General features: G+C 44.2%; 1 protein-coding gene across 5 annotated transcripts in view; it reads right to left on the reverse strand.

Annotated features, from left to right (window-relative positions):
* The window catches only part of PRKD1 (protein kinase D1), a 289,465-nt gene extending 282,324 nt beyond the window's left edge, over nt 1-7,141 (reverse strand). For 2 of the 5 annotated variants that reach the window (XM_044765419.2, XM_070504188.1), the window contains exon 1: nt 5,709-6,052. In XM_044765419.2, coding sequence (XP_044621354.2) covers nt 5,709-5,972 — 264 coding nt within the window. In that variant the 5' untranslated portion in view covers nt 5,973-6,052. Of the gene's footprint in view, nt 1-5,708; nt 6,055-6,979 lie in introns of those variants that run through there. The other 3 variants (XM_070504191.1, XM_070504187.1, XM_044765420.2) reach the window with 3 other exon arrangements.
* Nucleotides 7,142-11,121: the final 3,980 nt, after the last annotated feature.

The following is an 11,121-nucleotide window of genomic DNA, read 5'->3' on the forward strand; positions in this document are numbered from 1 at the left end:
CCTGTAGATGCTAGCATAACAGCGGAACGCGATCGCCATAAGTCATATCCAAGCGCCTTCCTCCTCATAACAAGGGTTATTTGCAAAGGAAATTTTGATTTTAGTCTTGAGGACCAGATTTGGGAATCATTATGTTGCCAAATGTTGCACCGTTACCTATATTATTTCCCTTTTTTTATCAAATGAAATATCATTGAATTTCCCCGGGCAAGTGAAAAGGAATTAAATCAACTTCTTGTCAAAAATAATAAAAAGCAGTGAAGATGTGCTTTACTTTTATCAGCATATGTGTTTTTGATTTAGCAATAATAAATTACTCCTTAGGGAATTCTGAGAGGGTAAGATTTGAGAGGCAGTTTCAAAATACAACTACTCCTAAGATTTGCCCTATTACAGAGGGCAGAGAAGAAATAATGCTACCAGGCCATTACAGCCACACTGCTTTTTAATACCACAATTTTAATTATATTCTGAGATAAGAATAAGATAATAAAGTACATCCCTCTTTTGTTAACAAGACAGTATGCTAATCTGTATAAAACTTTAGAATATCAATAATCCTATTTATCATGTATCTATTCACCAGGCAGTATATTTAATAACACCATTTTTAATCTTCAAAGTAATCTTAGATAAGTCACAACCATACATTCATAGGCTTACAAATTTGTATTGTCTAGTAAGGTCATTAAAAGTCATTCATGCATAAATTAGTGAAGATCTATACACAATCACCTCACCAAGAACAACAAAAAAAGACTCATAATAATTGGCAAAATAAAGTTTTAAATCTCCCTTAATAGTTACGATAGGAGTCTGGTTATATGGAGCGACACAGTCAACAACTATGGGGCAAATTTTCAAACATTATTAATAATTTTCCAGCCCGACCCCTATCCCAAGCCCTACTCTCACATACACACATACTATAGTTTTCACAGAAAATTCTTTCAATTTATCTCAACCTGGATCTAAAGGTCCAAATTAATTCATACATTTGTCAAAACAGTCAATCATCCAATTCTTCCCAGGCCAGAACTGTAAAGCTTAATGCCTTTAACTTCAGGGGCTCAAAGGATATTCTTCTTGTGAAAACTAGTGGCAAACAGTACACACCTATAAGATAAGGTTTTCAGTTCTGTGTCTTGACAGAAAAATGTAAAGCAGAGTTTCTCTTTTGAATTATGAAATACATAATGAATGAGGCCGCCCTTTTTGCAGTCTGCGCTACAAAATATAAAACAATACTTCAGCATCTGAAGGCTGCACAGGAATGAAGCTTTTAAAAATACATATCAAAACACACTTAGACACTTAGATAATATACTAGACATATGTATATTCTACATGTATATATATTACATAGGGATTACATATATACCAAAATATAATCTTATACTACTAAACTTGAAAAGAAATTGAAATTTTAAATATTCAGTATTAAAGTTATATTACTTCAGAATCAATTAATGAAATGACAAATTCTACACTTTCTCATTAAGTCAGAAATCAATAGACATACAATAAGGACAAATATAAAATGAATAAAAAATATACACTAAGACCCAAACACCATCATTAGCCTAAAAAGATTTTATTGTTCCACAATGTTGGGCTGGTCCAACAGCTAATTACTTCCAACTTTCTCAATCTGGTAGAAGTAGAGTGGCTAAAATTAACAATAAAGGTAAAAATGACACTACAACTGTTAAGATAACAATTTACAATTAAGAAAGTGAAACAACTACAGGCAGAGCGAAGCTGCCCCAGAACGGAGGCACTCACCTCTATTTCTCCTTTAGAATTTATCCTCATAAAAATCCCACTCTTTAGTTTCTTTGCTCAGATAAATGACTGTGCAAAGAGAAACCATATGCCAGTCTTACAGACGTTATTACTTCATTTAAGTCAATTCAAAAGGGAAATATGAGTCATCTTTCTAATAAGATAACAGCCAAATGAATGGACAGACAGACATTCATATTAATTGCATCCCACATCCCTAAATTAATACTGCTGATTTAGAAAAAGTGTGCGTGTGGTGTGTGTGTGTAGATAGATAGATACATGATGTATTATGAAACCACACTAATTCTTCCTTTGGAATACTGTTCCTTTCTTCAGAACAATTCCTTCTTAGTCTATATATTCAAGGTTCTTTGATAGTAGAAAGTAACAGTGTTTCAAAGTGAAGTCAGTTACCGTTATTATTTTTTTACCCTGCAGAAAACAATAATCATGAGCGCTAACAAACAGAATACGTCTTTATTTACAACTAGCCCCTCAAGGTTACATGCTTGCGAAATAAAGAAATAAGCATAATATAAATAAAACCTTAGGCTGACACTTCCAAAAAAGAAGGAACTAATTACATCTTCTATATTCATACATTGTTACATACAAAAAAGCAAGCCTAGATTTTTCATCTAAACTAAAAGACAAAAGAAATACTTCTTTAGTTATGTAATTCAATACATACTTAGGGTACATTTATCTTAAAAATATTTTTGCTTAATTACCATTAAAATATTTCAAGTACGATCATACGTCTGCCACTTTTCAAACCTACACAATTAAAGAAAAACTATACTCTAAATTCTAAGCAATAACAATGATAACTTAAAGATGAGTTCTTCAGGGGCAGGATCTCTCTTACTCAGCCCTGTACACCTCAGCAGCTCATCCCACAGAAAATGGCCCATAAATGTTGCTGAAATCAACTGAATTGTCAACTAATACTTCCAAAGATTTAAGAAGTCTGATCTCTGTTAGTATTCACAGAACTCTCAAAGAAATCGTATGAAAACCCTTATAACATGTCATAACACTATGAATGTGGAGAACTCAGAAAACCAGGAGAACTGCTGCACGCTCAACATGATTCCAGCCTACACAGTAAACTGGAAATGACTTCAATTTCTCAGCTCTCTCCTAAAACATCCATTCTCCAAACCCCCCTTCTCTCTTTCTTTCTCTCTCTCCCTCTCCCTCTCTCTCTCTCTCTCTCTCTCTCTCTCTCTCTCTCTCTCTCTCTCTCTCTCTCTCTCTCTCGTTATCCTTCTTCAGTTGCTATCTTCAGAAAGTACTTCAAGAGAAGGTGAAATAAGGGGCAAAAAACCTCCTCCCACTGCCCTAATTCCAAAGTGACCCTCGCTGCCATTTCTACTGTTACAAAGCAAAGATCCCTAGGATCCCATGATGGACACACAGCCCTCCTAATCTTGTTTATGCCTGGGGTGATAATGTAGCTCAAGATAGACAGACAGACAGACAAATAGATAGATGCAACTTCTCCTGTCTTAACCCACCATCCAGTAAATATTTATTGACAGCATCCTATATATGAATAACTCTCCAATCCACATGTCAAAATCTAACTGTCCCTTTGCCATAGCCTTTAAAAAAAAAAGTGCAAGTGAGATCTTTGCCTTGGCTCTGCCAAGCAATCAAATTGTTCAAACTCTTCTTTTAGAGACAGAAAAACGATGAGAGTAAATACAAAAGAAAAAAAAAGGAAGGGGTCGCCTTGTAAACCAGTCCACAGGGCCAATGATAGTCCCCTTCCAGTATTTCCCCAGGTCTCTCCTCGAGAGCTTGGGTTCAGGTCTCAATTAGCTCATGACTGAACTCCAGTTTTCTTTACGCCATAACATTTTTGGCATCCTAAAACCTCTTCCACACAGCAAATCCATCTTCCAGGTGTCCTTGGTTTGATATCTCTGTGTAGATTGCTGAAGCTTCTTGTAATCTGAGTTCACTTTAATTTCAAGGCCTTTCATAACTGTACTCTCTCTCTCTGAACACTCTAGACATGACCCTCAGACCAGCTGCGCTCTGTGGGCACCTGCTACCCCTCTCCCTCTGCACTCACTTTGCTCCCTCCATGTAACATCCCTCCTGGCAGCTGCTGAGATAACTGGAATCCAGCCTCCATTCAAAATCCCAATCCCAAACCTCTTGAACCATACATGTTTCTTCCCATCCTAAACTTCATCAAGGTGTGTGTATATGTATGTATGTATGTGTGTGTGTGTTTTAAAGCTGGTCCAAAACAGTCTGCCCATACTAATTTGACCCAATTTGAATATTCCCTGTAACTCTATCACTTGCTTTAGAATTTAGGTAAGTTAAAATTCTATACAATGCATTAGCTTTTGGAGAAGTTTTATTATACATTGTTTATCTGCTTATCCAGCACTGTTCTTTAATCAACTGGTCCGCACCCTAATGGAGACTGCTGCAGACTACCACTTCCATTAAGGAAGTGCCTAGGAGAGCGCTCCTGCTTGCCTGCAGCAGACACTCCCCAATATTGAGGAGGATGAGGTGCATGATACAACTTGTGCCAGAATTAGATAAATTTTGTCATATACAGGGAAGTTGCAAAAAACTGAGAGTTGCATGCAATATAAAATGTCACACTTTTCAATAGACAAAAATTCCTGGCACTCACTGCTACCTTAGTCGGGCCTCCAAAACTTTTACAACTTCCTGTAGACTCCTGATTTTTCCCTAGGGCTTTTCCTAACAGTCCTGTGCTCAGTGCCACAATTCACAACACTCAGGTTTAGCAAACTCTGTTCCAAATAGTTTAAAGAAAGCGTTCACGATTATTCAAGTGATCTTTTACAAGGCAAGTACTAGCCAGTCCTCCAGGATTGAAATCCAGCACCTTGAGAGACCTCTCTCCACCCCCTAAACCCTGGCAATTTATACTCAGAAGACTGGCGCCATAGCCCCTCTTCTTTACTCTCTTATCACCCTTTTCCGTGCGCCATCCCTCTGGATGGCTACAGAGACGACCTGAAATTCAGAACTGCACTATAAACAGTGGTGGGCCAGCTGGGTCTCCTCCCGGGGTGGCCTGGCCCAGATAATGGTCCTTTTTCCAACCCGCCTTTGGTGGCCGCTGTCCAGAGTCCCAAACTTAAAGGCACAGCCAGCCTCGGGGTGCTCCTGGGCAATATCTCTACCTTTTAAATGTTGGTCCCCCTTCCCGTCGCCCCCCCGCCTTAAAGGCCCCCTCTCAGTGCCCCAGGGATGAAAAGCAAGAGGGCTGCAACTTTCAGATTTTCCGTTGAAAAATTTGCTCCCATGTTCACATAAATGTGGGACTAAAAGACGACAAGAAGGTGGGTAGTTGTGGTCTGGTCAGTTGTTTTCACAGCTGGCCAAGTCCATCATCCTCCCTTAAAAGCTTATTTGACAGGTGAGAAATTCCTCATCTCCAGATCATTCCAAAGAACTCCTCAGCATCATCTGAGCTGGGAGAGGGGCCTGCAGGGGAAGGGAGTGGTGCTGAAATCGTGCGGAGCGTGTCCCGGGGGGAACTCTGGTGCAGGAAGGAGGATTCCGGCGCCAGGAATGTGCTGGTCCAGGGTCCAGAGGGAAGAGAGGGGAGAGCCGGGAAGTCTTAAGGGGAGGGGGAGGCGCGACGAGAAACGGGCAAGATACCTGGAAAAGTCCTGAGAGGGATGGAAATGGGTGAGGAGGATGCAGACTGGAGAGAAAAGGGCAATACAAGAAGATGATGGGGCCAGGAGAGACCTGGACAACAAGGGAGCGCAGTGCCTCGGCTGCGGGCGTCCAACCTCGGCCGGTGCCAGACCCTCCCGAGCGCCGGCGAGGCTGGTCCCCGGCGGAGCCCCCGGAGCCGGAAAGTTGGCGCGGCGGGGAGGCGCCGGGCTCGGGGCGGCGGGGCGCCTTACCTTCTGGTCGACGATGGAGCAAGCCATCTCGCGGACGTGCGCCAGGCTGTAGTCCCCGGACGAGTCCTGCAGCAGCAGCACCGGCTCGCGGCTCAGGCCGATCTGCAGATGGAACGAGATGCCCCCGGCCGGGGCGGCGACAGCAGCCAGGAAGGGCGCGGGCCCCGGCCCCGAGCCCGGGACCAGCGCGGCCGCCGCCGCCGCCGCCGCCGCCGCCGCGGGCAGCAGCGGGCTGGGCGGCCGCAGGACCGGCGGGGCGCTCATCGCTCGCGGGCGCGCCGAGGGCCGCAGCGCCGGGCCGCCGCAAAGTTTGTGCCGCGAGCCGGGAGCTCGTCTCTCCCAGGGCCGAGGCGGAAAATAAAAACTTTCCGGAAAAGTCCCCGCGCGGGGGGAGGGCGAGGGGACGCGGCTCGGGAGGGGAGGGGCGAGGAGGGGCGGGAGGAGGAAAATGGCCGAGGCGGGCGGACAGCGCCGCGGGGAGCGCGGGCACCGCGCGGGAGGCGCCGCCGCCGGGGAGCAGCCGCCGCGGCGCGCGGGGCCGGGCCGGGCCGGGCCGGGCCGGGCCGGGCCGGGCGGGGGGGCGCGGGGCGGGGACGGGAGCGGGGAGCGGGGAGCGGGGGGCTTGCCCTGCGGGCCACCTCCCGGCGGGCGCCGAGCCGCAGAGCCGCGGCCGCAGGGGCCTCAGGGTGCCCGGTCGCCGCCCCCTCCGCCCGCGGTTCCCCGAGCCCGGGCAGGACCGAGCGGCGGGGCGCCGGCTGGACCCCGGTCCCGGCTGGGCGGGCTGCCCGACCGCGGACGGACGGACGGGGCGCGCTCCTCCGACCCGGAGCCGCGAGCTGCCGGGTCCCCACGGTCCCCTCCACCTCTTCCAAATGCCTGGGGACTCCGCACTGCTACCTGCGAGGGGACCTGTGGGGGACCCCAGAATAACGAGCCCTGCGGTGCTCCGTGGGTCTTACCTTCGGAGCGTCAGAGGAGGAAGAAAAGAGAGGGTCCTCGGAAACCCGCTGACATCCCCGCTCCTTCTAGGAGCACTTGGGATTGTTGCCAAAGAGGGCAGGAAGCCAATCCACGGAAATGTACTTAAACCTGTCTCTACCTTTTTTGTCTCTCTGACACACCCTGATACCCAACCCCACCCACTCCACCGCAGCTCCCAAGGCACCAGACACACGCAAGTGGCTGAATTCAGAAGACGATCTCTTCCGAAAGGAAAGGCACCGTCTACAGAAAGGCAGGAGGAAGGTCTGCTGTGGCCTCTTTCCCTTTACCTTATGCTCTGTGTCTGGCGCTTCTTCTTCTGGAGCCTCAGAAACTGTTTTCTTTCCTCTTCCATCACTGTAAAGTCTGCTTTGCAGGAGTGGTGCTCCCAGCTCCACCCAGCGCCACCACCATCACTGGCACCACCATCAAGATTGGGCACCATCTGCTCTAATCTGGGCAGTTGTGTCTGGTTGTTGTTGTTGTTGTTGTCCTGGCGGGGGCTGGGGCAGTGGGGGTGCTTCCCACTTTTCAGAGATGAATTCTAATCTCCTCCCACCAGGGCGGGCTTCGTGGGGGTGTGACTGTGCAGGTGACAGGGCCCTGACCTCAAAGGGCCCTGCTTGGTGTAATGCTCTGCCGCAATGATTGCTACCTGTCACCCTCTTGGAATTGTTAATAATTTTTCCATTTTGCAGTGGGCCGGGCAAATTATGTAGCCCCCTTCTCCACCTCCCTTGCCCCTCCCCTTTCACTGCACGAGAATACACACACATACCCAAACAAACCAAGATGCGTGTTTCCTTTTGTATTGGGTTGCATTTTACTGTATTTTGTTCTATTTATTCGTTTATTCATTATGTATTTATGTATGTATGTATGTCTTGACTTCTGTCTCTGGTGCAGGACAGGACATGACAAGATATTCTCCTCTTAGCACCTGCTTCCCACAGCCAGTAATAGACCCTTGGATGTCCCCAGTGAGCTTCTGCCGTTCCCTGCTCTAGAAGAGACTTGAATGTCTTCTCTCTGAGTTCGATGGTGTCAGAAGGCCTACATGGCACTTTCCCTGCCTGCTTCCTTATGAAGTGGTTCTCTTCGTCCATGGGAGAGTGTGATTTTCCTAATGGATCAGATGCAGCAGGGCCAGGAGGACTGTGGAATTATTCTTGATGCCCTTCTGAATTCTCTAGGAGGTTGTTTTTTTTTTTTTTTAATGTCAGGAAATGTATTTGATTTTCTTTTAAAGTTCGAATAAAGGCAGTTTTCTCGCAGTTTCCTATTACCAGGAAAAAAGTTTTCTGGTCAGTTTACCAGGAACTTACAAAAAGCGAGTTTGCCTGAGGTTCAGGAGAGCTGAAGACATTCATGTTTTGCAGATACCACAGTGATATGTTGAGGCCTTCTCTGCGCCGGATGCTAAACTGGCACTGGGTATGCAGCTGTGAGGTTGGACAAGGTCCCGACCATAAGAAGTCACATTAAAAAGGAAAGCAATAAATAAGATGATTTCTGATAATAATAATTGCAATGAATAAAAATAATCCAATAGTAATGAGAGTGACTTTTGGGGAGGGTGGTGGGGAGTGGGGCACTCTTGGGAAAAGGGGAGGAGAGAAGATTTCACTGAGTTTATTTGAGCCAAAATCTGGGTGATGGGAAGGGGCCCGACTTAAGGAGATCTGGGGGAATGACACTAGGTCTAGAGAACAGCTAGTGCAAAGAGCCTAAGGCAGGAATGTCCTTGGCATTTTCAAGGCACGGGAAAAGAGGGGCAAGTGCATGAGATGAGATCACAGAGCCAGTAGAAGCCAGACCACAAAGGGGCTGGAAAGCTATGGTGAAGAGTTTTTATTCCATTCTCAGTGCACTGCTGTACCATTGGAAGGCTTTAAACCAGGGAGGGATAAGATTTAATTAGCATTTTTTTAAAAGATCGCTCTCTGGCTACTGTGTATAAGAGAAGAGAGTCAAAGCAGAGACACCAGTAAGGAGACTTGCTGCTGTCCAGTTTGAGACATTTGTGGCTTGGGCACCTATGGTTGTAGTAGAGATTCTAAGAAATCGAAAGATGCAGGGTCTATTTTGGAGGCAGAACTGAAAGTCTTGCTGATGAATCAGAGGTTTACAGGGAGTGAGAGAACAGGGGAGTTATGAAAGACTCTTAAGTTTCTGACCAATGAGCCTGATGGTGATGCTGATGACTGAGACAGAGAAGGTAGGGAGGAAGTAAGGTTTAGAAGAAGTAAGATTTCTACTTTGACTATGTTGAGTTTGAGTTGCCACTAGACATTCAACCCAGAAATAACAACTATAGCTGAATATTTGAGCCAAGAGTTCAGGAAAGAGATGAGGGCCAGAAATACATTTGGAAATCATCAGTGTGGAAAAGATGTTTCAAAGTGAGATTAGATGAAGTCTCTAGAGAAGTCTGAAAGCACTCATCAGTTATATGAGACTTACAGGAACTTACATGTCCAACTTAGGAAGAAAGTAAGCTGTGTAAATAACTGCTTCTTATACTCTGATTTCTCAATAGTGTGAAAGATTCCTGTAGGGTGTTGGAAATAATTGAGAAGGAAGCAGGGGCGGAGAATCCTAAAGAAGCCCTGGAGAATTACAGTTACTTTTAAGAAGCTGATAAATTACTGAATGCAAAAGAGTGAATAAAGAGAAACAAGAAAAAGAAAAAAAAAATCTCAAAATCACTGGAGCTCCCCATAACAAGCAGAAAATTCCCATGGAATTGGTTATTACAACTTCTATAGTAGGCGCCTGAGATCTGAGAGTTTGCCGATTGCTCCTCATTTTTGCGGAATGACGAAAGAATGGACAATAGATAATACCTGAAAGAAACATGGTATGTATCTCCAGTGACTTCCAAATTATACATAGAAAGCTTGAAGGATTTGAGAGCATTCAGTGGTTTTAATCCCTTCTGGATGTTTGAACTTTGGAAAAGAAAACAGGACATAGCAGGCGAATAGCTGCTCATATAAATTACGTTCATGAAATGGGATCTCCTCTTTTGAATCATGGCTCACATTACTGGAATAATGGACTTCTGGCAGTGGATGGAAATAGCATCTTAGAAAGAAGGTTCAATGACTAATCAAGACTCCATGGCAACGTGATCTGGGTACGCAGAAGCAGGCAGAGGTACTTACAACAATTTCCAAAGATGAATGCTAATCCTGTAGGATATTCTTCAAATTAAATTGGCATTTAAATTCTCAATATAAATTAGCATTTAAAGGCACTGAGAAGTCCTACAAAAATTTTATTTCATTTAACCCACGACTTTCTAGACATTTTTGACCTCATAACCCCTCTTGTTTTGCTGCTGTTGTTGCTTATCATGTAGCATATCTTAACATTTCACGTAGCAAATGTTCCAGGGAACACACTTTGGGAATTGAAGTACTATACGACAAATGTAAAAGAATTTAGGCTAAAAGTTCAAGGTAAAGAAAATTGCTCAAATAATGAAAAGCAGATACTTTGAAGAGCATGAATGGCAAAAACAGATGCATGATATTGGGAGTGTCCAGTAATTCACAATTTAATAATCAGAAAGAGGATTGAGAATAACCTCATTTGAATGGGAGTCAGTCTAGAAGTACTATAGGCTTTGTCCAGATAAAATGAAGAGCAGAGAAAGAAAACTGAGTAGAAACATGCAATGTTATGGCTGAAAGGATCCTGACTCCTAGTACAACCATTTTACAGCCTAAGAAAGTGAGGATCAGAGAAATTGTATACCAATGTGGAAAGCAGATGTGTGAAAGAGAACATATGGTCCCAAGACGTCCTCCTTCTTATACAATTGAGCACTGGAAGTTGTATGCATGGGGATAAAGATGATGGCTGGCTGGCTGGCTGGCTGGCTGGATGGATGGATGGATGATAGATGATTAATGTAAATGATAAATAGTTTATATTGTTGTTTTTGTTTGTTTAAAAGTGTTCATAAATTATAGTCTGTAAGATCGGGTTAAATAACGTCACAAAACTGGCACAATAAAAAATTAAGGTACTAATGGAGACATCAATCATACAGACATCTTCCAAAAATCTTCTTCTACTAAAATCTGAGCATGTGACAGAATGTTACCTTATCTTGCAGATGATTTCATGGAAAATAAAAGAGAAAAGAAATGAACTTGTGAAGTTAATTTTCACCAAAAGAAAAATGATTTGTTCTTTAAGAAAGCAGATTTCAAAAATTCAAAGAAAAAACAGATATGCTCTTAGAGTCAGAGACCCCAAAAAAGGATAGACAGACCTTGAAGACAAGCTTTCAACTACAAAATCACAAATGATCCCAGTGAGGAATAAACTCGATGCCAGTGTGACTACACTTTAAGTTCTAGATGAGTACAGATCTGCAAAGAGAATGAACGAAAATAGACATATGTGAACAAGAGTAAAT

This window comes from Equus asinus, chromosome 2 (assembly GCF_041296235.1).
Source record: "Equus asinus isolate D_3611 breed Donkey chromosome 2, EquAss-T2T_v2, whole genome shotgun sequence".
Lineage (NCBI taxonomy): Eukaryota > Metazoa > Chordata > Mammalia > Perissodactyla > Equidae > Equus > Equus asinus.